The 26,475-nt window shown below is 54.6% G+C and overlaps 1 protein-coding gene across 4 annotated transcripts in view; it reads left to right on the top strand.

The window, feature by feature from the left end:
* VIPR1 (vasoactive intestinal peptide receptor 1) overlaps positions 1-26,270 on the top strand; it is a 31,281-nt gene extending 5,011 nt beyond the window's left edge. The window contains exons 1-13 of one of the 4 annotated variants that reach the window (XM_033132190.1): positions 2,845-3,068; positions 5,895-6,003; positions 10,831-10,929; positions 15,090-15,196; positions 16,402-16,508; positions 16,972-17,104; positions 19,388-19,541; positions 20,071-20,131; positions 20,338-20,407; positions 20,781-20,872; positions 23,336-23,465; positions 23,706-23,747; positions 24,539-24,730. In XM_033132190.1, coding sequence (XP_032988081.1) covers positions 5,943-6,003; positions 10,831-10,929; positions 15,090-15,196; positions 16,402-16,508; positions 16,972-17,104; positions 19,388-19,541; positions 20,071-20,131; positions 20,338-20,407; positions 20,781-20,872; positions 23,336-23,465; positions 23,706-23,747; positions 24,539-24,730 — 1,248 coding nt within the window. In that variant the 5' untranslated portion in view covers positions 2,845-3,068; positions 5,895-5,942. Of the gene's footprint in view, positions 1-2,844; positions 3,069-5,894; positions 6,004-10,830; positions 10,930-15,089; positions 15,197-16,401; positions 16,509-16,971; positions 17,105-19,387; positions 19,542-20,070; positions 20,132-20,337; positions 20,408-20,780; positions 20,873-23,298; positions 23,466-23,705; positions 23,748-24,538 lie in introns of those variants that run through there. The other 3 variants (XR_004425449.1, XM_033132188.1, XM_033132189.1) reach the window with 3 other exon arrangements.
* Positions 26,271-26,475: the final 205 nt, after the last annotated feature.

Genomic DNA, 26,475 nt, shown 5'->3' with positions numbered 1-26,475 from the left:
CCCCCTCCCCCCACACACAAATTCTCATTCCACCCTTCTCCTACCCAGAGCTCAGGCTTCCCTAAGGGGTGGCGTGGTTGGCAAAATATGAATTTGCAGACGGGAAGATTCGGATTATTGGCGAAAGGATGTAAAACTACAGGGTGGTGCAGAGAAATGAGCGTAGGAAGGGGCGAGGAGAACTGTGAGTCTCGAGGCCTCTCCTCTGGTGGGCACAGCTGCCTGGGTACTAAGAATGGGGCTGGTCCGGTGGTGACAGTTAGATCAGCCTGGCGAGAGGGGCTGGGCGGGCTTTGGCAGTTACTGCTGACACTTCTTAGTAGTCCCCTAGTATACTTTACACGTTAGCCTCGATACAACCCTAGAAGTAGGTGTTGCTGTCGTCCCTGTTTTATAGATGCGGTGGCGTGACTCGCCCAAGGTCACCCATCCAGGAAGTGGCAGTTTGAGTCCAGAATCTGTGGACTTAACTAGGCTCTGCCATCTCATTAAGAAGAGCTGCTTCTTCCAAAGTGGCTATGGCATGCCACATGCTGCCCTGGGAATTTAGAGACAGTTTTTAACTAGTTCAATGCATAAATATGAAGTGGCAGCTCGGGAAATGGTCACACATGTCTACACCCAGGTAGCCACTACCTAGACCAAGCGATTCCACATTCCGATGACCTCCCCCCACAAAGTGTGCCTGTGCCCCTTTCCAGTCAGATGAGGTCTCCTTTCAACTTGGTTCCTGTCCTTTGCAAAGCATGTTTCTCTTCTTTTCTGAGACTTCTGGATTCCGTGATCTACCTTACCTTCCTGGTCCCCTGCCCTTTTCTCTTAATCCTTCTTTCCTCGCCCATCTGCCTCCTCTGATGCAGGCTATCCATGTCCTTGCCAATTGCAACACAAAAGCCAAAGTGAGGGGGGAGCTTGGGAAGCGGGCGGTGGTTCTGTGTGCCTTTGATCACGCTGCTTTCTCTCTGGGTCCTCAGTTTCCCCCAGTGACTCTTCACTGCCCCATGATTTCAATTCAGGAGGGCTTAGAGAAATCATAAGCTGAGATGGTAATGGGGGAATGGTACGTGGGACTACTTCTCAGCCCCCTTCCAGTTATTCCCCAATCCCTGGCCTCCTCCAACCATCCTGGGCAGGAAAAAAGAGCCCTCTTTGGACAAACCTCAAAAGCCCGATCCCCTATGGTAGCTCCCAGTGCTTGGTAATTTTCAGGCAGGGAGTTCTTTCTCCTATTTCACCCAATCCAGCTGCATTTTCGATGCCTCTGAGACCAGCTGCCCCTGGGAGGGACTCCTGCGCCCCCAGCACACTGCTCTGTCTCCCTCCGTTCCACCTGCCAGAGTTCTCTGGCCCTGGATGAGGCTGGGGCTTCTGCTTTGAGGCCAGTAGCTGTGGTCTCAGGCTCCCCTTGAGGCGATTGGGTGTGGCCACAACACAGGAGGTGGGCCCACCCTGTATTTCCGAGACCCTACCATCTCCCCGCTTCAAGTTCCCGCATCTTCACTCTCCGCACCCACAACCCCAGCCTTTGCCCCAAATCTCAGGAGCCCCACGTGGAGAGGAGAGTGCGGGGCTTTCTCCCAAGCCCCTCACCCTGGGCATAGAGAAGAGGGAGCACAGCTGAGCAGGTGGAATTAACAAATTTTGGTTAATCCCTGCCCCCAATCAGAGACTCAGGGTTCTCCTGCCACCTCACTGTCTGGTCACCTCCCTGCTCCGGCAAATACCACGGCAGGGGACACAGAGGACCAGGATTAAAGAGATGCTGCAGGCATCTTCACTCTTGCCTAGGTCCCTTCTACTGGATTCAGGATCTCCTGTCATAGAGGAGGTGTTGGGGACCCAGTATGTCCTGAAACTCTAGCCTCAAACCAACTGGCAGGTCAGGCTGACTTTAGGCTCGCTTGGAGCTCAGCTCAGCACAGAAATTGGTGAGGGCTTGGAAGAAAGCCCTGCGTTTTCCTCTCCACATGGGGCGTCAGGAGACAAGTTGAGAGACGGTGGGCAGTGGTGAGATTAGGAAGGGTCTTGAATGCTGATTTTGAAGTGTGGGCTTTGACTCCTAGGCCGTGGGGACCAGGAGAGATTTGAAGCAGGAGAACGAGAATGGGGATCACACTGTACAAAGGTCCCTCAAGGGGAAGGTGGTGGGGCTGAAAGCTGCTGCACCCGTCCGGGAACTGGGGAGGCCTGGCCCTTGTCTGTATCTCCCAGCTTGTTTCCCGATGCCTCCAGGGGCCCAGGTGGCAGCCATACCAGACTTCCTGCAACCTTGAATGCATTAGGCATTTTCATGCCTCCATGCTTCTGTACACACCGCTACTGCTTTCTGGAATGCTCTTACTCCACCTCTAATTGTCCATCTCTTACACATCCTCCGAGGTCCACCCACCTCTACTACCCATTCTCTGTGAAGTCCACACCCCAGCTATATCCTACCCTGGAACTCTTCCATGGATCAGAAATCTGGCTGGGAGTTTTCCAACTTTGTGTGTCTGGAGTCCAGAGGGATAATAAGGATGTTTAGAACAGAGAAATAAGTGGAAGAGGAAGTCCGAAGTCTGCCTGAATTCCTCAGTGATAAGACTACAGGGAGCTGCCCTGGCCCCGTCCCCCAAAGGGCAATGGTTGACCAGATGGCCCGAGGCAAAGCAGTGGAGAAGGATTGATGGAGTCCAGACTAGCAGTCCGGACTGCAGTTTCTTCTGGGAATGTGCATTTGCTGGATGACCTCAGGTCTCTCTTTGGGTTTCTATTTCCTCTACCCTTCTCCAGATGGGGCCCAGCACTCAACTAAATTGTGGTGAAGACAGAGCTCATCTTCCGTACCACCCCCACTTTATTCAGAGATATCCCAGGCTCCTGGGGACTCTTGCTCCCAGCTCTGCAAACTGCCTGTCGGGAAGGGCTCCATGGCTGTGCTGCTGGGGGAGCAGAGCCGGCAAGAGAAGTTGACCCAACACCCTTCCACCCTCAGAGAGTGGCAGGCAGAAGTTGTCATGAATCCTGCGATGCCTTCCGTGATTGGAAAAGAAATATGTCTGGGCAAATAGTATGGCCACAGCCCTGGGGTAAGCGGGCCCAGCCAGTGAGGACATCCGTTGTCCTGTCCTCAGAGCACAAGTCTGGACTTTTCTGGTTACAAGGACAGAAAACTCACCTAGCTTAAGCCACAGAGAAAGGTATTGAGTCATGTTGCTGGAAGCAGGACTGGTTTCAGGCATGGCTGCATGCCAGGGCTCAGATAATGTCAAGAGATTCTCCATCTCTCTAGTCTGCCTTCAGTTAATGTGGTCTTATCATTGTGTTCCACTTGGCAACAAGATGGTGGCAATAGCTCCAACCCCTGAATCCCTTAAGATTTCGAGGCCAGTGGGAAAGAACAAATCCACTTGCCTAATTGCTTAAGCTAGAGTCCCAGGAATGAGCCTCCTGGCTCTGAGTAGCCTGACTTGGGCCATGTGCCGACAGACACTGTGGCCAGGGCTGCTCTGACCGGCTCAGGCCTGTCACATGTTGATCCCCTAGAAGAGGGTTCGTCAGGAGTCATGTACTAGGAGTGGGGAAGGAGGTGGTTTCCCAGGTAGAGATGAGTACACGGCACTAGAGGAGGGTAATGGATCGTAGAAAGGAGCAACAACCAATATCCACTGCCATCCATCCTGCTTTCATGTTGTGGGATGATAAGAGGTTAGAATGGGCAGAAGAGGCAGGCGAGGCTGCGGAGGGGCCAGAAGGCTGACTGCACCCTGTTGCTGAAGGACAACGGGGCTGAGAAGGTACCTTGGAGAGAAGCATGCTCCAAGCAAGTGAGGTGGTGGGACACAAGCCGGCACGGCCAGTCCCCAGGGTCCTCTTCCAGAGGACACATCTGGGACCCATCTGGCCACCCCTCTTCCCATGCCTGAGCGGAAAGAGCTGGCCACATCCCTTAAGACAGAGATGTCAAGTGTTTCATTCTTGGGAACCCTTATGGGCAAAAGAGGAAGGACATGACCCAAAGAGGGCCTACAGCACGTTCCCTTGAAGTCTTATATCTTGTCTTTTAAACAGTTATACAAATAACTGCATCCTGCTCCATAATAGATCCATGTTACTGCCAAGTTTTAAATGATTTGCCAGCTAATGTATTTACCCCCAATTGGCTGGTAAAATTAACGGTCCAAGATGGAAACCACATTCACTGAGTGACTTCCAGGCCTATGGCACATAGGTGAGTGAGGTCTGGGTGCTGGAGAGTCTGAAAGACATTTTGGACAAGGAGGCCTTCTCTCAGACCTGGGTTTGGTCAGCTGTGGTGCTTAGCTGGGAAAGCTGGGGACCTCTGTGACAATGAGGCTCCATCAAAGCCTGCAATAAAGGGACTCAGCTCTGTGGCTTCTCGGGCACTGAGTTGTCCAGCTTCAGCTTGGACCCCCCCACCCCCAACTCCCTCTACAGCAATGGAGAGTTCACTGGTACCTGGGCACTTATTTCTCAGTGGGGTCAACTCACTGAGAACAATGGTCAGAGTCACACCCTTGGTGCCTACAGGCCAGAGAGGGACCCCCCCCCCCGCCAAAGGAAGGAACTGAGGGAAAACTAGACCACTACGTCTCCCCACACCCCCACTGCTAAAACCCATTGAGTCAACAGGGAAGATGACTAAGACCCATTTAGCCTACAGGGAAACTGAGGTCCAGGAAGGTGAGGTCCTTGTCCCATGGTGGGAAGGACAAATTGGAAGAGACACTGAGAATCTCTGATTCTGGTGCAATCTTGCTGGACTCTTCCCCACAGCCCTGTTGGGGACTGTGACATTCTCCTCCCTAAGCAGAGATGAGGAAACTGGTATGGAGTTTCTCAGGGTGACAGCCATTTCCCTAAAACCAGCGTGACAGTCAGAAGCTGCCACCAGCCCAGCAGTTCCTCCATGGAGCCCTTCACTTGCCCTTCCGCACCCAACGGCTCCCAAGACCTGAATTTTCTGGCTGTCCCTGGGCATCCATCACTACTGGGCATTCATCCATCACTCACATGTTGGCCCCAGAGCCAATGTCCCCGACACACAGGTCTGCCCCACCATTGATGGGTGCAGGAGAGGCGAGGGGAGAAGCTTGGGTTTTCCCATCCCTTCTCCCCCACACACATCCCTTCTCCTCCCAGACACAGAGGAGGCCTGGCCGGATGGCGAGCCATTCCTAGAGGGGTTTTTCTTACTTCCTTAAATGTCCCCCCTCAATAGATCTGACTTAGCTTGAATTATTTAGAAGCTAAGAAGGAAGCCATTGAGGTCTGGGCAAGGAGGGCTGGTGTGCCCTTCCCAGCTGGTGACCCAGGGGAGTGAGCATAGGCTCCTAGAGAGGGGACAGAGGCTGGAAGATGCAGCCGGACTCCAGTATTCCACCCAGGCCTGGCCCCAGCCACTAGAGGCCAGGGTCCACCTCCTGTAACGAGGCAGCAATATCTGGGCCCCACCTGTCCATGGAGACTGAGGCAGGGACAGAGGACTCCAGCCCTCCCACCCAGCTGGAGAATGGCAGAGTCTCCATGGACAGCTCGGGGTTCCAGGGACCCTCTCTCCTCTGTCCAGGTCATGTTACCCACAGAGTCCAAGTTGTTACAGCCGCAGTTGTTACAGCCGTGGTTGGGGGAGCCACCAAGAAGCCGTGACAGGATCCTCAAGCAGATCAAGCTTTGGGGATGATGGACCCATTTTGGGGACATATCCAGGTCAAGGTCAGGCTTCAGTCTGGAGTGAGGCTCGGGATTCAGTCTGCGGTTGGGATTGGGGTTCAGTCTGGAACTTGGAGCAGTCCAGCGACCGGGCCTTGCTTGGCCCATGTTCCTGGAGTTTGTGGACAAGAGGTGGGTCGTGGACGAAGCTGATGGGTCCCCTTCCTGTCTCTGTCCCCCAGAGCGGCTGGGCATATGAGCTGCAGTGGGAGGTGTGCGACTATGTACAGATGATCGAGGCGGAGCGCAAGCAGTGCCTGGAGGATGCCCAGCTGGAGGACGACATAGAAGGTGAGGCCCCCATGGTGGGAAGACGGGCACTGCAGACCCCCAAGGAGTCCCACCACACATGGTGTGAGCCCACATCCTATTCAGTCCACATTGTTGGAGAGGGATAGCACCAAGCTGCTTCTGGGCGGTGAGGAGAGGACGCTGGGAGAAGTTGGGGAGCCAGATGGAAGAAGGAAGGCGCTAACACACCTCCATGTTCCCATCATCCACCCCAGGTCTGGGCAGCTCCCAGCTCCCAGAGGAGAGCATTGTAAATTGGGGTTCTCAAAAGTTAGTGGAGCCAACTCTGTCTTTGGGGGTCCCTACCCCTCTTCTCCAGGAAAGGGGGGGACGATGTCCATGGCTGCCAGCCCACCCAAGGTAGGAGGCCCAGGACACTGCATGGTGGGGGCCTCTGACAGTGTGGCCTCCCGGCCCAGCCCAAAGAAGGGTTGGAGTAGCTCTGGTGGGAGCGCTCCTAGGTCAGGTTTCTCAGCCCCTGACTTAGTTGCAGCTGAGATGGGGACAAGTGGCCCCAGCACACCATACTCTGGGATTAAGCCATTGTACTGTTAGCATCTCAGAGGGAGAGCAGAAGACATTTGGGGACCATATGGAGACTCCAAGCCACCTTGGCAGTCTAGAGCAAGAAGGGGCAGTAAGCTAGTTTGCACAGGTTTGGAATACTCACCACAGGGCTGGGGACGACTGAGGCCCAGCTTCTTCCTCTCAACCCTAGGCTCTGACACCCAGAGGTGACACCACACACACGGGCCCTTAGGCACACACACCAATTTCTCTATCCCAACCCACCCTCGGCAGGTCAGAGGAGCCATCAGCTCATTATCTTGCTGATTAGGCCAGTCAAGGTCAGACTCAGAGGCTGAACACATGGGGGCCCCCAGCTACTCCTCCTCAGGGGGTCTGAGGGAGCTCCAGCCTGGCAGTGTGAAGGGTGGTGCCAAGGGCACCTTCAGGTCGACGCTGCCAGCTGCCCAGACCCAGCACCCAGCAGGGCCATTGGATCAGATGACAGCACCCTCTACTCTTCACTCCGCCCTCTCCTCCCCCCCACCCCCCACAATGCGCTGCACTTGGCTCAGTCGCCCTGGGCTGAGAAGGGAGGACATACAAAGGGCTTCCTTCAAAAGGAGCCAGGTTAGGAAGGGTGGGCAGGATTTGGAGAAGCTGAGAGCTGGGAAGGTGGGAGGCACAGAGACAGACTGCCCTGGGGCGTCGGGGGGTGGGTTTGGGGTTCCAGGCTCACTGAGAGGGTGGGGGAGGGCTGGAGAGTGAAGTACCTGCTCTGGGGCTCCCTCCCAGGTCACCTTCCTGAGGCCGAGCTTCAAGTTACATAACAACCTTGCTCAAGAGCAAGGAGCATCTTTAACGTCTTCCTGGCTCTCCAGGCCCCTGCCACCTCGGAGGCTGAGTTATGTAACCCCTCCCGGGTCCTTCCTTCTTGGCTCTGGTGCCCAGCTCTCTGTCTCCTGCACCTAAGTGAGTGTGTAGCCTCGCCTCCCCCGGCTCTCAAGGAGGGACAGCCTCCTGTCTCCTGGGGCACTGAGGCTGAGGCCTGGGTCAAAGGGTAGCTGGACCTGCCCACTGCCTATGCACCCCGCCCCACCCCACCAGGGCAGGGAGGCAGGACCCGGCTGCAGACAGGCCTTGACAGGTCCCAGCAGGGGCATCCGGGATCGTAGGCTGCTCAGAGAGGCCCCAACCCCAGAACCTAGGCCGCGCTGCGTCCCTCCCTGGACCCCAGGGCAGGCCACCCTCGTGATCCCGATGAGGTTATTGCTGGCACAGGGTGTCTGTCAGGTGCCAACACTTTGTCACCGGGCAGCTGGCCTGAGATCCAGAGGAGGGCCGGCATGAGTCAGGGGCAGTGGGTCCGTCTGCCCAGGACTTGTGTGGGGCTCTGCGCATGTTCATGCACTTCCAGGTGTGTGCTCCTGGCCCATGTCTGTCTGGTTCCGAGTCTGTACCCCTGGGGTCCACAGCTCCATGTCTGACTCTGTCTGTGTGTCGGGATGTGTGTCTGTGTAAGCCCGAACATGCCTGGATAGGTCTGCCTGGTAGGCTGTGTCTCTGAGTTTTGGGTGTGTGTGTGTGTGTGTGTGTGTGTGTGTGTGTGTGTGTGTGTGTGAGAATATCTACAATACACCCAGTCATATCTATGCATGTGTGTCTGTGAGTTGTGCGTGTATCTGTCTGTGCCTGTATTTGCTTGTGTCTGGTCTTTCCGTGTCCAAGTAAGCATACATGTGTGTATGTTTGCATGTGTGTCTGGGGTTCTGTTTGCCTGGGAGGGTTGTCAGAGTGTGTCTCTCTCTGGACACACACGTCTATAAAAATGACCCAGCAGAGGCTTCCACTCTGTCTCATCACCCCCGACCCAGGCTCCAGGTGGAGCTTTCTTTCCTGTTGAGGTGGCAGCCCCCGTGGGCACACACAGCCAGCCTGGGCCCTTGTCTCCGTGGGCCTGATGACACATGTGGTGGGACCTGTGAGGTCTCCATGGGTCAGGCACATGGAGAATACTCCCAGGGCACAGCCCAGGACAAGAGGCCCTCCTGTCCTCTTGAAAAGAGCATTTTCTTGGCTGTCACCTCCTTCTTAGCTTCCCAACCCCGCTGCCCCCTGCAGGAAGCTCCTCTGACCACATTCCCTGCTGGCCTCTCTTCCCTGACTCCCCTGCCCTACCCGCTGTACCCCGGCACAGGTCACAGTCCAGCCCTGGTGATTCCTTGAGGCCAAGTGTGGCCTCCCCAAGGGCAGGGCCCGGTCTCCCTCTCCTTTGTGCTCAGAAGCTGAGTTCAGGGCCAGAGACCAGCTCCAAATCCACTCCCTGACCTGTGCTGCAGCTAAAGACCCAGAGAGCCAAAATCTGGCGAAGACCCAGACAACAACTATCGGCCTGCAAAGCAGGGTGTGTCCAACGCTGTCAGAGAGGGCTAAACAAAGCCCAGCAGAGCAAAATCCCCAGGGAATCAGCACTGAGCACTTCAGAACCGGAGTGCTGGCTTTGCTGGAGAGGGAGCATGTGAACAGACTGCACCACTCTCCCCTGCACTGGTGACCTAATTGCTCTATGGCTGAGGAACGCATCCATAAAATGGAAGTGTTCAATAAGTTATTTGCGGAAAGAGGGTGGAACAGTGCCTCCCACATAAAAAGCTACGTACGTGTTGGCTGGTATTATTAACAGTCTTGAACCACTAGCAGGATTTGACTGGCCTGAAGGGTCCTTCCGTGGCCTCCAGAGAGGCTGGCACAGAAATGGAGGAGGGACGGGGAGCCAGAGTGAGGCCACAGAAGCCTCAGGACAGGGTGAGGCAGACGTGTTGGGATCCCGAAGGAAGGCGGGCTGTGCTCTTCGGCCAAGCCCTAGGGATCCAGGTGTTCTTAGCCTCCAGCAGCAGGTACCACCTGGCTGCTGCAGTCCTGGAAGGTACCCCTCCTCACTGCCTGACCCCTCCAGCATTCAGAGTCCTGAAGCTCTTCCTCAAGTGGGGACATCCTCCACCTCCTCTTCCCAGGCCCCCTTCTTGGGAACTCATGAACCTTCGGACCTGGGCTGGGCTGGGTTTGGCAGAGCTGTCGTTGACTTTGGCTCAGGGGTTGGATTTTCCGAGCAAATCTATGGGACTGGCAGGGTTGCAAAGAGACAATTAAACCTCCCTCAGGGGAGGGGACCCAGAGGAACCCTAGTCCCCGAGGGGCACCCCGATCCTGAACTGACGAAACCACGGCCTATGCATCTGCCTATTAAAGCAGACCCCTAGAGACCCCACTGTGCACCCTTCACCTGCCAGACCCTCAGGCTAGTAGGCACATGATGGAGAACACAGCCTGTGACGCAGGGTTTTCTCAAACTCACCCCCTGACCTGTACCGTGCCCATCACAGTTCACAGTTTGGCTGAGTTGGGGGCATGTGTGTTGCCTTGTGAGTTTTATGAAGACTCTTCAAGAACTAGCTGAACCCCAGTGTATCCACCACCGCACTGTAAACACTTCCTTTTTATAAAATATAGTTTCTAGTACCTCCTGTACTGTTATAAAATGAACATGCATTCAGGACACACACATTCGTTTTTTTTTAAAACGACGTTCTAGTTGTAATGGAAAAGAAAGTGATTTATAATAAAATACTCTACCTACTCAGGCCCGAACACCCTAAAAGATAAGAAGACATAATATGAAGGTTGATATAGTCACAAATTCAGGGGATGGGAGAGCTGTAATTACAGATTGGTCTACACGATGCATCACTGACTCGCGTATCACGGGCAGCACTGCTGTAGGTTATGTGATTTTCCAGAACATTAAACAACTCTTGGTAAAGTTCAGAACAGAACAAAGCCCAGCCTTCTTTCCCTTTACTCAGTAGCTACACTCCGGGAAAACTCTGTGTATGATGTTAAACCTGTACCATAAGTACCCTGTGTTTATAAGTGAAATGGAGTGAGAGTCCAGGCTCTGGTTGTTACCAAAGGTTTTCACTAACACAAAGGCCTATTGGCTGATTTGGAAGTCTAGCAGAAGCTGCACAGTTCATCAATGTGTAGGACCATGCAGGACCTGACCCCTGCTGCTAGTCAAATGCAGGGTGAGTCCCCCAGTCTCCAACAAATGAAACCCCCACTGCTGTTCAAACACCTCCGGGGGCGCGCCGTCCTCACTGAGGACCCTGGAGCTGTAGTTAGCCCTCCTCCCACTCCCTGTCAGGACAGGCCCTGTATAGTCTGGGCAGGGCTGTGCCTCCCCTCGCAGAAGAGGGAAGCTCAGGCCCCGAGGCTGGAGGCACCATGCTGACCCATGTGTCCTCTGCGTTTACCCCACAGGCTGCAGCAAGATGTGGGACAACCTCACCTGCTGGCCGGCCACCCCTCGGGGCCAGGTGGTCGTCTTGGCCTGCCCCTTCAACCTCTCCCCCATTCAAGGTAAGAGCCTGGGTTGAAATGAGGGAGCTGGGTGGCACCCCACCTAGAGTGGGGATTCATCTCTCAAGAAAGTGAGAAGGCAAAGAAAAGTGGTCACAGGGGAATCAGGGAGGCTTCCTGGAAGAGGATGCACTGGCATTGAAGGACTTGTGGGATTTGCTTAGCTCTTCACATAAAGATAAGCAAGTGGGAAGGGCTCACTAAATATTTGCTCAGCAATTAATAATAGATGGACAGATACTTGATTAAATTATGGTTCCCTTGTTCCCGTTGTTTTGGCCTGCTCATGATTCAGTCTTTCCCTTCCTGGGGCTGGTGACCTCTCGGGCTCCAGGAAGCCACTGCATGGCTTTGCTTACACACCTTGTCATGTCTACTTAAATGAATGTTCATATATAAGGCACAAAAGAAAAGTAAAGGGGGAGCTGCTTGAGGAAGTGGGCCTTCTTGCTACTGAGTAATTTAAGAGGCTTACAGCACGATGTGGCCAGCCATTCTTTCATTCAGTGAATGTTTATTCAATACATATTAGTGTGACAGGCACTCGGCTAGACAAACACAAGGTAGCAGGGGTGGGGGATAAAACAGCCTCACTGTCTGCCCACAGGGAGCTAACATTCTAGTTGGAGAGACATTTAGCAAGACAACAAACACACGTGTCATAAAGGGTCAGCAGTGCTGGGAGGGAGAAGAAGGGCTGGCGGGCGCAATGTAGGCAGGTGTTCGCAGATGGGCAGCTGGAGACTTGGAGTGGGGGAAGGATCCACTGCGAAGGATCCTGGTGGGGGGACCATTGAAAGAGACAATCAACACCTGTGGGATGAGGAGGGTTGAGATGGAAACAAGGCTGGGATGGGGAAGACCTGGGGAGGGGGCGAGCTGGAATGGGGGCAACTGGGAGAAGGGCAGGACCTAGATGCGGATTCAGAGGGAGAGCAGAACGACTCTTGGGCATCTCGCAGTCCAGGTGGCCTTTTCCTTTCTGGACCTCAGTTTCCCTGTTTATAAAGTGGGCACGGCACGGGAGGTAGACCAAACAGTTTCTTTGGGGCAGGCCAGTTTTGCCCCCCAGTGTTCGGTGTTGTGAGCTCAGCTGTGAAGGAGAGACCCTGATGCCCTGCCTAAGGAATCTGGGAGCAGTCACAGGTGTGTCATTTTCCAGTGTAGAGCCCACCTAGCCCAGGACACCTCCAGGGGAACCCAGCACCTGGGCAGGTAGGAGATGAGTTACTCCGCCCGCTCTCATAGAGTCCCATCCGCAGAACCTAGCAACCAGCCTTCTCTTCGATCCTGAAGTGCTTGCTAATTGCATCCCATCTTGATGCTCTGCTAATTCCATTCCTCCCGCTGGCTCTTCCTTCTGGTCCTGCTGGAATTGTCAAGGCCGCTCCTTCACTTGAGAACCTGGACTCCAGCCTACCATCTGCTTAATCCTGAGGATATCAGCCTCACTGGGGCCCACACGGGGTCTTTGTGCAGATAAGAAACCGGCAGCCAGCCCTTCCCCAGGCGGAGTCAGCCTCTCACCAGGACCCACCTAGTGGCAAGCTGAATATAATAAAATGTAGCCCCCATCATCCATCAGCCAGATGCCCTTGTGCAGTGAACAGCCTGCACAACTCTACTTGGCGGTCCTAGTCTCTGAAAATGATGGCGAGAAATAAGATACTGGGTTAGGAGCTGAAAATGTAAAGAGGGTGTGTTTTCCTGGGCAACTAGATGAAATTGTGAGCAACTGACGTTAAATTCCAAAGAGGGAAGATTGCGAGTGAGGAAAGTGCAGGGGAGGGGCGATGCCAATCCCGGCTCCTTGGATACCAGGGCTAGGGAAGGAGTGTTCTCCCTGGAAAGGTTGGAAGGGACCTGGGTCTACAGGGAAAGCTGAAGAAACCTTGTAGAAGGTAAGGATTGTGTGACCTTCTGTTTGAAAGAAGCCGTTCTCTCAGGCAGGGTCAAAATCAGGGTTAGCTTGACGAGGGATTGCTCATCAAGTCCCCAAAATGTTCGCAGGGCCTAGTCCTTTAATTCGTGGTCTGCATGTCTTTCATCTGCGGTGTTTTTACCTTCAAATAGTTGAAGAGACTTTTTTTAGAACAAAAAACAGGATAGTTATTTTGGTTGAGAAGACTCAGCAGCCTCTGTTAACTGGGTCTATAGGACACCTCCACCCCTCATCCCGCCCCCTGCATCTGAAGCCAGAAAGAGGACTGATGCCAGCCTAAGACGTCTGCCCTGGCTGGCCGGGACGGGGTGCCACTGACAGGATTTCAGCAGGAGAGCGCCATGGTCAGGTCTAGGTTTTGGGACAATCCCTCCAGCTATCTCAGGGTGGGGAGCGGGTTGGAGGAGGCAGGAGAGCAGGGAGACCCATCAGAAAGTTCCTACCTAAAGTCAGGGGAGGTGAGATGGTGGTGGTGGTGAAGACAGAAAGGCTGGGACAGGACTGGTGACCATAGGGGGAGAGAGGGGAGAGTAGGGAGAATGACTCCCTGATTTCTACCTCTGGTCACGGAGTGGTGCTTTTCACATGGAGACTGGAGTGGTGGGCCATGACTTCTTTTTCAGCCATGGTGAGCAGGAGGAGGTTGGTAGAACGTGGGGTTCAAGTCCCTCGCCGCTTCCTGGCGCACACCCTCCATATCTTCCCTGCACACACGAGGTCTGATGGTTCCCAGGCCGAGAATGAGGAGAGACTCCTGGCTGCTTCTCGGGCTTCCATGGTGACTGCCTTTGAGATCTCTTCAAGAGCACTTCCCTGTGAGGCCTGGGCCACAGTCCTAGGGCTCTTCAAAGAGGCCGCCCAGCCTGAAAGATGACCCTTCCTTATCGGACGGTTGAGGGGGTTCAGTAAGACAACGGTGCCTAAAGTGCTCTATACAGCACCGACATGTGAAAAGTTCTCAAAACGTGGGATGAAGCTGATCATGGTGCTGACGCTGATGCTGGTTATGCTGCTGATGGTGGCGACAATGGTCCTGATGGTGCTGGTGATGACAGTGGTGGTGCTGGTGGTGCTGGTGGTGGTGCTGTGAGAAAGAAACCAGAGGGCAAGGATATCAGGACCCATCTTCTTCCTCAGATCTTCCTCATCTCCTCACCTTGTCCCCTACTTTTCTCTCCTTCCCCCTCCTTATTCCTCGATCCCTTTACTCCCCGTCCTACCTATTCTCCTTTCCTCCCCCTCCTGCTTCTCCTCCTCTGTTCTTCTTCTCCCTCCCTCCCACCTTCCTCTCATCCCAATGAGCCTAACAGGCCAGCTTTTCCCTGGGCTCAGTGCCTTTTTCACGCATCCCCGGGATGGTGGAGTTGGGGAGGTCTACTCTGGCTCACCCATTTTCTATTTAACTCCACCTCTGTCTCTCAGGGAAGAGGACACCTCCCCCGGGCTGGATAGTGGGCAGTCCCACTGGTACCCCTGACCTTACATGCCCCCTCAATGGTCCTGTGCCCTGGAGCCCCAGCCTCAGTGTGGTTCAGCCCCAAGATCCTGCGACGCTGTGCTGCTTGAGTCCCCTCGTACACGCCTTTACCTTGACAGGTTTCTCTGCCAGGAACTCCCTGCTTCTCCATTTATGAGGATTACAGAGCTGCACCCTTATCATGTGTCCTCCAACCCCATGCACCTCCTGCCACACCTTTGGTCCCTCTCCAGCAGCACATCTGAACCCCACCAGGTGTGGGAGAAAACCCGGGCCGATAGGCCCAGGCAGGCTGACCCAGGAGGACTGGGCAGGCCTTGTCCCCTCACCCCAGCCAGAGGACTGCTGTCTTTACCCTCAGGACAAAGAAACCGTCTGCCAGACCAGCTCCTGTGGCCATGACAAGGGCCAACATTTAGCTCATGGAAAGGGTCAGGGATCATTCTGAGCCAAGGATCCAAGCTATCTGTGACAAGGATCAGAGTTTACATGGCACCTAGGTTCAGGTTCAGTCATGACAAGGGACAGGGGGGCTGAGCCCAGGAATGTTTGCTGTGACTGTCACCTGTGTCAGAGGGTCCCCTGGAAGTCCTGGAGGGGCTTTTCCCTGCCCCTGGTTCCCCCGGGGTGTAGGTTGGGCAGCTGGAGCCTGACACAACAGAGTCGGTGGGAGTCGGACTGAGCCTAGACAGCCAGACTCCATACCTCAACCTCCCCTCTTCACCCTTGCCCTCCACCCAGACCGCAACGTGAGCCGAAGCTGCACTGAGGAGGGCTGGACACACCTGGAGCCTGGCCCCTACCCTGACGCCTGTGGCTTCGATGATAAGGAGTCAGGTTTGGATGAGGTGGGCCTCAAAGCACCCCCACCCACCCCACCCGAGTGCCTTGGCTTGCTAGGCTCCTTCCACTCTCTCCTGCCCAGGGGTGAGGCTGCCATCTGTGTGGGAGCCAGGAATCCTGGGTTCTGCCCTCCACATTCCTCTTCCCTCTCCAGGCCTGTATTTCTGGGGGCTCATCCCCAGCCAGGCCACCCCACTGCCTCATGGGAGCCTGGCTCCAGCCCTGGAGATGGCAAGGCAGACAGATACCATCCCCCCTATCATGTGCATAGGGGAAACCGAGGTGCAGATCCTGGAAGGAACCCACCTCGGATCCCCACCAGCCAGTCAGGAACGGGGACAGGAGAGGACCACCATTCTCAGTCCCAGGACAGGGATGTGCCCCGAGCAGGTGACACACAGGTGGTCGCTGGAAGGATGTGGGGCCAGGAGCCAGGCAGGGGTCCTGATGGAGAGGCTAGAGTGTAATGGAGTCCTCAGCCAGGGGCCCTCGCTGCTTTGGTATGTGAACGCACATGTGTGTATGTGTGTGTCTGTCTGTGATGATACCTGTCCCACCCCAGACACCCTTCTCAGTCTTTCACTCCTCCCAAGAGAGCAGCAATTTGCTCAGAGGCCGTCAAGGCGCACCAGATCATCAGGCAGGATTTGAACCCCTAAATCCCTCTTCACCACTTGCCTCTACTGGGGGTTGGGGGCAGGGGAGGCAGAGAGGAAGGAGGGGCCTGTCCAGGGACTATGGCTCTGCGTGTGTGTGTGTGTGTTCCCTGGGGAGGGCACCAAGAGGGTGCCAACAAGAAGCCTTTGGGATCCAGCTTGTCCTGCCCTTATACTGCTGACTCAGCCCCGAGATTCCCCCAAAATGGGAAAGCACCCCCACAGTGTCTTCTTTACCTTCTCCCTCCCCACACGGACACATGATTGAAGAATGAATGGACAAATGGAACGTGTAAGGTCTTTGCTTTTTCCCTCACTGACATTTCCCCTGAAGGAGCAGAGCGAGGGAAGGAATTCAACCCCACCCTGGGAAGCAGTTCTGTCCCGTCTTGAAAACTAGGGGGGCAGGGGGCCTGGGGCCTGAAGGCGGCAGCACAGCCCCTCGTCTGCCACGGCAGGGATGGGCAAGCAGGTGTGTAGGGCACCCCACCCTGCCACTACCCTTAGGTGAGTTCCCCCCACACCACCCAAGATGCTCACCCACCTCCCTCTAGCAGCAGCTGAAAATGTTCTACAGTTCTGTGAAGATTGGCTACACCACTGGCTACAGTTTGTCCCTCGCCACCCTTCTGGTCGCCATGGCCATCTTGAGCCTGTTCAGGTAAGGTCCAGCCCCAGCAACAAGCCTCAGAGAAAACCTAGCCAGGTCACTCCCATGCTTGAGCCCAGTCTGACTGAGGCATGCTCTGCCCACCTGCTCTGTCACCACCTGGGAGTGCAGTCCCTGCTCCAGCCCCCCTACCAGGCCAGCCTCCCCTAGAGATAGCAGGTGACTCGGTGTTCCACCTGCCATAGCCTAATCCCCCACATGATGGCCTTGCACCTGGGGATGGGGTACCAGAGGGTGGGGCCTGTGCACCTGGAAGCTGAGGCACTTGGAGGCCAGGCTGCCCCTGGGGATGGGATACCTGGGATAGGGTCCCCCTTTGGGGCAGCGCCTGCCCTCGGAGGCCACATGCCCCGTCTGCCTGTCTGCCCAGCCCTCACTCAGTGCACTGGGCGACGTTGGTTGGGGTGGGGGTCCGAGGCCCCTTTGACCTCCTAGCTCTGCCCACTTCACACAGGAAGCTGCACTGCACACGGAACTATATCCATATGCACCTCTTCATGTCCTTCATCCTGAGGGCTGTCTCCGTCTTCATCAAGGATTTGATCCTCTTTGACGACACGGAGTCGGACAACTGCTCTGAAGGCTCCGTGAGGACCCTGCCTAGGCCCACCTCCCTCTGTCTCTCCTTCATCTTCTCTCCCTGAATCTCCTCTCCTTCTTGCCCCTCCATGCCCTCTTCTTTCCTCCTCTTCTTCCTTTCTCCTCCGCTCTTTCTCTCTCCCCCTTTCTCCCCCCTTCCCTCCTCTTCTCTCCCTCTCTTCTTTTCTCTCTTCTTCTCTCCAAGGATAGCCAGCCCCCTCCCCCGAACTGGCCCCGCCTGGCAGATCCTCAAATCCTACTCCCCTCCCCACAACAGGAGATGGTGCTTGGCCATCTGGGAGTTCACACACCTGCTCCTGCCAATGAGAAACGCCTCTCCTTGGTGGGAAATGGGACATTTCATGTCCAGAGCCGACAGCCCCCCGTCCCACCTCTGTTGCTAAGTCTCCATGTGACCCTAGGAAATTCCCTGCCTCAGCTCTGCTATCTGCCATCTGCAGACCCAGGGCTCTGCTCACCATGCCACCCTTCCCACTTTCCCCTTGCCATCTGGAGCCAGTCCAAACACACACAGCCCTCCTATTCCCCAGCCACCAGTAAGTTCTGGGACTTCCTCAGGAAGGGAAATTAAGAAAGCATCTAAGAATTCATTGCTGTCACTCAGGGGTCCATCTCCAGGTGATTCTGAGCTCAGGACCCCTTCCCTGAGTGTCCCCGAGCTAGGACAGAGAGCTCCAGGCTAGCCCTGGCTCCCAGCCATTCCTGGGGGTCAGTAACTCCTTGCTTCATGAGAGATGGCAGAAATAGTGCATGATTTCAGGGCCAGTAGTACCTTCTCCCCAAAGAGTGAACTTAGGATGGTAGAATCTCAGGAATCTCAACACGGAGAAGGGAACACCCAGGGGAGCCAGCCAGGCCATTCCCAGAGCTCCTCAGAGGATCCAGACACACGCAGGGTGAGCGGCAGAACTTGGGGAGCAGCCTGCAGCCTCCAGAGCACTCATTAAGGATAATTGTGGAGACTGGCTTCCCGGTTCATTACCAGCCCTGTGAAGCTTTTGGAAGGCTCGGAGAAGCACAGATAATTGTCCTATTAAATAGCTGAGTTATTCTCATTGTAAAGCGAATGTGGGAGGGTGGGGGAAACAGGCAAGCCTGGAGCAGGAGGGACTGAAGAGTGACCTAAAGAAGGACTTTTCAACCATAGGCTGCTCTCTGAGGATGTCTCAAAGCCAAGGATGCAGGAAAGAGGGGTGGGAACTGGGTACTGGGAGGAGTGGAAGCTAGAGGGCTTCCTGGAGGAAGTGGCTTTAAGCTCTGCTTGATTTGAAATGGGACACTGTTTCTGAGCGAGGACCTAGAGAGCCCAGAAGACCTAATCATGCCAGGTGGGCCACCCATAGCCCCTGATTGTCCTACCCAGGGGTCTCCTTGACTCCTCCTTTGTCCTCACCTGCCTGGGGAACCCATTCTTCCACTAGCTCCTCTGGCCCCCAGGAGGAATGGCCATCCCCCCCCTCCTCTTTTTCTTCATTTCTCCTTTCCCTATCTACTTCCCTCTTCTCAGTCCCCATCTCCCCTCAACGCTTCCATCTGGGCCCCACTCCACAGCCCACAGCCCACACCTTAAAGGGACTCTTGCAAATGCAAGCAAGACTTCTGCCTCATACGTCTTCCAGACACCTGCAATCCTAATTGGAAGAAGATGAATGAATAGGTGGTGGGAGTGGGGTGGCGGTTTAAGTAGATGGGTAGGTAGATGGATGGCTGAGTAAATGGAAGGATAGATGGATAAAGTAAGAAAAATTGGATAGATAATGGGTCGGGGATGGATGGGTGGATAAGTATATGGATGGATAGATGGCTAGGTGTGTGGGTCGCTCGTGGATGTCAGTAGGTGGACAGATAGATGAGTGGAGAGACAGATAGGTAAGTGTGTGGATGGACTGATAGATGGGAAGATGAACAGGTGATGGATGGTATGGATAGATGTCTAGTGGGTGGATGGGTAAATAAATGGATAAATGGATAGGTGGGTAGGTGGATGGTTGGATGGGTAGGTGGGTGGATACATATGTATACAGGAAGATGAATCAATGATAAATTGATGGATGGATCATTAAAACCACAAGCTTATTCCAAAACATTAGATGATCAAAAATCAGGGATAATTGAAAACCCACTGAATACATTTTTAAGGAGATGATGCAAAAGTAACACAGATTCAGCTGGCTGTACAGCTGCTGTGTTTGTCACCCCAGACAGAGAAGTGGGTGGGCAGGGACCCCTGCTAGCCCCAGTGAGCTCCCTCTCTCGTCCTCCCCCTGCAGGTGGGCTGTAAGGCAGCCGTGGTCTTATTCCAGTACTGTGTCATGGCCAACTTCTTCTGGCTGCTGGTGGAGGGCCTCTACCTACACACCCTGCTTGTGGTCTCCTTCTTCTCCGAGCGGAAGTACTTCTGGGGGTACATACTCATCGGCTGGGGTATGGTACCGGGGAGGGCTACCAGGCTGGGCACAGAGGGGGTAAGGCCCAAAGAGCTCACCAGGGGGCGGATGCCTACCCAGCCTGCAGTCTTAGGTTTTGCTTAGGTCTTGCCTGCAAGCTTCTCGGCCAAAGGTTGATAAAAGTCCCCCAAATGTGTGGCCCAGGGCAGGTGCCCTCAGGCTGCAGCTGCACCAGGGCTGAGCTGTGGGACCGACAGATTCTATGAACATCCTTGTATTGCCCCTTCAGCCCTTGAAACACACAGGGCCACTGCTAGTCTATAAACTGCCTCTGTCAAAATTAGAAAAAGACTCTCCCTTTAGGGGGACACAGCCCCTTAGGCATAGTTTCACCCCTTCAGTGGAGCGGTGAACAACCTATGCAACCATCTGGGGCAGCACTGGTAACCCGCCCTTTTCTCTCTCCCTCCCTCTGTCTGCTTCTTTCTCCTTAATCTCTCCCTCATGCCCTCTATCCTTTCCTCCCGTGCCCTCTCCTCTCTTCCCCTCTCCTTTGGCCCTGACAGGGTTGCCCAGCATATTCATTATGGCGTGGACCATCATCAGGATCTATTTTGAGGATCACGGGTGAGCCGTCACCCTGCCCCCTCCTCCTGGCTGCCATCACTGGGGGCAGATCCCCTGCGTGGGATGAGGGGGGCCTGGGAGCAACAGACTCTGGACCCATGGTCTCTGAAAGGGTTTGGGGGCAGAGCTGGGGACAACTAGAGAAGTGCTGACTCTCTGTGGCTAAGGGCAACCTCTCTCTTTCTCCCCTACCGTGCCCTACCCAGATGCTGGGACATCATCAACTCCTCCTTACTGTGGTGGATCCTCAGGGCCCCCATCCTCACCTCCATCTTGGTAAGGCCTGCTCCCACCACTAGAGATGAGGAAACTGAGGCTACACTGGGTAGTCAACTTATCTCAGGTCACACAGGAAATTCGTACCTAGGTCAGAACTGAAATCTAGGTTTCCCAGGGCCTAATGTGGGATCGTCCCTGTCCCTTCTCCCACCAGTTCCTCCTCTAGAGTCCAGAAGATGGATTGGGAGGCCTAGTCGTTAGGGCTATGAAGTAGAATTCCCAGATGACTTGCCCAACGGGGGAAGAGCTAGGGGAGAGGTAAGATAGAGGAGCATCAGGGCCCTAGAGAAAAAGACAGGCCATCAGCCCAGGGGGCTGGACACCCTGGCCTCCCCTCTCTGACCTCCTGACCTTGGCCCCCACCCGCCAGGTGAACTTCATCCTGTTTGTTCGCATCATCCGAATCCTGGTTCAGAAACTGCAGCCCCCAGATGTTGGGAAGAGTAACAGCAGCCCATATTCGTGAGTGTGGGCCCAGTGCCCTGACCTATCCCCGGCCCTCATATTATTCTACATGCTCTTGAAGTCCCGCTCCAGTTACCGAAAAGCAGTCTTGTTCTTGCCCGCCTCCACCTCATGGCCTGGCTCAGTCCAAGAGTGTCCCCTGCCCCCGTCCCACCTTCCCCAGGCTCATGAGTCCCACGTTTGCTTCTCCTGCAGTTACTTACCTAGCAGGTGATCTGATCCGGGTCCACATCTGTTGCTAAGCCAGGGAGCTTGAGAAGACAGTAGATAACATGTGTCTTGTTCACACCAGGTGCCCAGTTCCTGGCATGTGCCTGGCACAGAAAAGGAACGCAATAAATGCAAGTAGATGAATGCCCTGAGGGAGCCCCTAGTCTACCAAAAGACAGCCATGTTCAGGGTTTAGGACACCCCAATAATAATAACAGCATCTGCAGTTTATATGCCAGGTCTGTGCTAAGGGGTTACCGTGCCTCATCTCATTTCATCCACACGGTCCCCTATAAATTGTCCCCATTTTACAGGTGATGAAACTGACATGCATTCCCTTCCTCCAAGGGAAGACACCATGGCATGAGGAGGGCATAGTATGCATGGGACAGCAGTCATGCTCCTGGCTTAGGAGGGTGTGAGGGCTGTTTCCTGTGTTTGGGAGGTCTGGAGAAACAGGCTCTCATGAGACTAGCAGGCTTGAAGATAGAACAAAAGAAACAGGAAAAAGGTGGCTGTGGGAAGGTGAGAACTGGAGATTAGTAGTGCTGCACAACAGGACAAGCCTGGGGCATCCCCCAAGGGCCTTCTAGTCCTGGGATTCTAGAATGTTCTACTTGGCCTAGCTTCTCCAGTTTTAAGGTTCCTGGCTAGAATGTCACGAGCTGCTGGATTTAGGATTCTATTCTAGAATCCTGTGATCTCTCTGATGAGAGTAAGACTCACATTCCTGGTATGACGGCATTCTCTCCTGCTGGGTGTATAGGCAGAGCTTCCCTTCCAATTTCAGAACGGAAGTCTCTGCAAGGGGCCGCAGTCTGCCAAGGGGGAGCACATCAGGCTTCTGCACCCTGACCCCCTACTTTGCCTGTAGGGCCTTATTTTTCCCAACATACGACTGCTTAAAAGGGCTTGAATCTGAGGCAAACAAAACTGGTCATTGCCAGGTCCATGTGGGTGAGATGGAAACTGAACAGCTGTCAGCAGGCAGAGGGGTGGGGGGTAGGGAGTAGGAGATGGAGCTCCCGAGGAGGGGCTGTCAGCTCCCACTCTCCACCTCCTGATAAGCCTTCAATTTAAAGAAAGCTTCCATCTGTCAGCCTCGGGCACGTGGAATAGGTTTGCAGCCAAGGAGGGGTGGGCAGTTCTCAGGATCTTAGCATGGCAGGGAACCAGGTCCAGGAAGGAATGGGTGGGGCAAGTCCAGTTTCCCTGCCCCCAGTTTGCTGTGAGACCTCAGGCCCAGGGCTAGGCTTCCCTGGACTGACTGCCAAGGCAGGACTGATAAAAGCAGATACACCCTACCCCCCACCCCTCCAACCTCCCTCAGCCAGGGAACCATGGGCTCACACTGCCTTGACCACCTATGAGGTCAGGTGGCTGGGAGGCCTGAAGCAGGATGAGCCCTCCTCCACAGGAAAAGGGCCAGGCATTCAGAGTAAATGTGGACCCTGCACACAAGGCTGACTGCTGATGATGCTCCTGCACACAAGGAGCATGCTGGAAGTGTGTGTATTGGTGTGGGGAGCTGGTGGGGACAGAGAGGGATGAAATCCCCAAAAAGGTAGCACCTCCTGAAGAAGTGAGTGCTGCAGAGAAGCCAAAGACAGAGGGCTGTACTAGTTGACCCTGGGTCATCCCTGATGACCAAGCACAAACTTGAGTGCCCACCATCCTCCCAAGTGCCTTTGGGCATATGTGGTCAGGACCCCAATTACAAAGACTTCCTTCCCAAATATCCTCATTCCCAGCAGAAAATTGGTCTCTCATGGATGCATTGCACTTTGTAGCATCCAAAGCATTTCTAAGTTTACAGGGGGCCCAATTTCTGTAATTTGACCATGTAGAATATACATTTACCCCCATTGTACAGATTGGGGAAACTGAGACCAGGAGAGGGGAACCAGCCTGAGAAGCTCTCCCATTAGCTGCCACAGAGCCTGAAATACCATGATTATGCATCATCCTCAGGTTTCAGCACTGGCCCTCCTTTATACTCTCTACTCCAGAAGGGTGAGAATAGAGAGGCCTCTATTCTGGGAGGGGCAGGGGGCACGAGGGCCTAAGCACTGCAGACATGGAACAGGACCAGATACGGATGCAATAGTTGCAGGAGCCAAAAGTCAGTCCATACTAACAGGTCTTGGTCATCGTCCCCGTCTTTTGCGCCCCAGCCGTCCCTGTACCAGGCCCTATTGTGTCCTCATATGTAGACACACCTACCCACGGCCTGCCCCTCCCTGTCTCCAGGAGGCTGACCAAGTCCACCCTTCTGTTGATCCCCCTGTTTGGAGTACACTACACCATGTTTGCCTTCTTCCCCAACAACTTCAAGGCTGACGTGAAAATCGTCTTTGAGCTCGTCGTGGGGTCTTTCCAGGTATGAACTCTTGACTTAAGCTGCATTCTTCTCTGGGATTTAAGGGAATTCAACCTTGGGCCTTAGCGCCTTGCCACTGGATTCCAGTCCTTTTACTGTAATAAGTATTGATTAAGCACGTGTTGTGTGCTTCGCCCTTTGCTTAACCAGGGGTACACAGGTGCCCGGGCCAGGGGTGGGACAAGGCTGGGAGTTCCTGGGGTCTGTCTACCTCACCTCTCCTGCTCCCTTTCTCCCCAGGGTTTTGTGGTGGCCATCCTCTACTGCTTTCTCAATGGTGAGGTAGGTAAGCCCCTCCCAGACCTTGGGGGCCAGGGAACAGAACATGGTAGGCCCAGGACCCAGAAACACTGATGGGATATGTGCAGATTAAGGATGGGTTAAACCTAGTGATGGAAGGAGAACTGACTCTGGGTGATGAACACACAATGGGATTTATAGATGATGTAATACAGAACTGTACACCCGAAATCTATGTAATTTTACTAACAATTGTCACCCCAATAAATTTAAAAAAAAAAGATGGGTTAAACCTTGCTACTCCTCAGACTAGAAAACTGGTGGTGGCACCTAGGACCTTGTTAAAAATGCTGATTTCTGGGCCCACCCCAAACCTGCTGACTTAGAATCCCCACAGGGGATTCATGTGTCCATCAGTTTGAGAAGTGCCTACGTTAAGTGTCTGTGTGCAGAGTGAGTGCAGATGCGAGGGGTAGCAAGTGAAGGTTGAGTGATGGCGAAGGCCTGGTGACAAAGCACAGAAACCCACTTGGATGAGTTCAAGTGAGCTGGAGAGCAAGGATCAGAAAAATGGGGCTACAGCCACCCCTAGGCGGTATCCCTGTCCATCCCTGGACTGCGTTCTCAGATCCTCTCTGCCACTCACCTCCCCTTACTCCAAGGCCTTGGTTTGACCCTGGCCCATGTGCCCACCCAACTCTGCACCCCCCAAGGGAGCATCCCAGTCTCTCAATTTAGACTCTCCAACAGGATATAACTGGAGGCTCAGCACCCTAAATCGAGAGCAGCCCAATAAGCAGTGGAGGAGGCTTGACCACCCTCCCTTCTCCCAGGTGCAGGCAGAGCTGCGGCGGAAGTGGCGGCGCTGGAACCTGAAGGGCATCTTGGGCCGGGGCCGCAAATACCAGCACCCGTCAGGAGGCAGCAACGGGGCCACATACAGCACACAGGTCTCCATGCTGACCCGCGGCAGCCCCAGTGGGCGTCGCTCCTCCAGCTTCCAGGCCGAAGACTCCCTGCTCTGACTGCCAGGGACCCAGGGCGGCCCCATCCGCCCGCACCGCACCCACCCAGCCGGGGCGGCCGGGGGCAGAGGCCTGCCCGGGCGAGGCCAGCCCAGGCCCTGGGCTCAGAGGCTGTTCCGGCTCCCCGCCGGCTGGAGAACGCTGCTCTAGAGCCTGCGTGGGGAGAGGAGCGTGCATAGACCGATCGGCACTGCTGCTCAGTAAGAAGGAGCCCTGAGAGCTCATACCCTGGAAGGTGCGGGGTGGAGCTCAGCCGTCAGACTCCTCCTCCAAAGGCCCCCTTGGCCAATCAAAGGCAAGAAATTCGCATACTTTCAAGTGACTCCGCCCCCTCTCGTGACCTATCAGAGGAAGGTAACCGCCCACCCCCCAGCAAAGCTTTTGGGAACTTGACTGACAGCTCATGCCCCGAAAGGTCACCCGCTGCCACCACCTCGACAGTGCCTGAAGGCCCACCCTTGCTGTCAAAATCCTTTGGGTTAAGCATTGCCATTCAAGCATCTCTCTAAAGATGCAGTCCCCTCCCCCAGTGTCTGCCTCTTAGTTGCCAGCTCCTCAAGGTGAATGAGTGTCTCTGCCTCAGACAGATGCGGTCGTGAGATGGAGTTCTAGTCTGGGGAGCACAGCTATGTCATAGTCCCCACTGAAGTGCAGTGGTCCCAGATGGCTGGAGCAATTCAATGGAGACTGCCACCCGCCCTACCCACCCACCTCTATGGGCTATGGGAGCTGCCCTTGGCTGCCCGCCTATGTGCCAACTGTTAGAACCAGGCTCAGAGATGGACACTCATCAACCCAGCAAGGTGGGAACTCCTGTGCCTATTTCACAGATAAGGAAACTGAGAGTAGGTACCTTGTGATAGGTCGGCCGGTATAGGAACACGCATAGTCAGGCAAGTTAAGAAAGTTTTTATTGTAAGAGAGAAAAGTATATCAGACTGAGTAAAGACTGGTATAGTCCGGGCTGCCTAAAGGAGACTTGCAGCCCTGAAGAACGGGGTGGGGAGGCTTTTATTGGGGCTGACGGGATAGCATTGTTTGAACAGAAAATGTTGCTACTGCCTGTAAGCCAGTAGCTGTTTTGTGGTGTTTTCTGTTATCGCAGGTTTGGCTCTGTCTGCAGGTGCAGGCCAACAGACATTTTGTTTTCTTGCAGACATGGCTCTGTCTGTCAAGGTCTCTGAGACCTAACATTCAGACACCTAACCCCTTGCCTTGTCACACAGCAGGGTTTGAACTCAGGTCTGGTTGATGGGGAAGTGAAAGCACAGACTCTTAACTGCTGCCTTTTGTATTTTGTAACATGCTGGTTATTTGTATCACCATTAATATTGTTATCACTACCAACACCATTCCCACCCGGCCCTCCCTGGAGTGTGGCTGAGGAGTCCTCTGGCCCATGTGTCATCTGGACAAGAACCTGCTAGTTGTGGCATCCTGTGTGTGCCCTGCACCCCTGTGGCCACATGGCTTCCTGCCCACACTGCAGCCAGAAGTTCCCCTCACGACTACAAACGTGTGCAACAATAAATGTTGGGTGGGAATGGCTTGGTTTTCATAATGGTTGACGGTCCCACAGAGCCTAAAATGGAGACTGGCTTCCCACTTGCGGCCATCTCCTCCCATTTGGAGGAGGGATGGTCAAAACTATCACTGAAGCCAGATGCCGCCACCCTTCTGGCTTTGGATGGGAATCCTGCATTTCCATGTGAGGAGCACACAATTCTAAAGGCCTTCACCTGACA

This window comes from Rhinolophus ferrumequinum, chromosome 17 (genome assembly GCF_004115265.2).
Source record: "Rhinolophus ferrumequinum isolate MPI-CBG mRhiFer1 chromosome 17, mRhiFer1_v1.p, whole genome shotgun sequence".
NCBI classification, from domain to species: domain Eukaryota; kingdom Metazoa; phylum Chordata; class Mammalia; order Chiroptera; family Rhinolophidae; genus Rhinolophus; species Rhinolophus ferrumequinum.
Note: the sequence above shows the minus strand (reverse complement) of the source record. Positions and strands in the feature narration are given on the sequence as shown.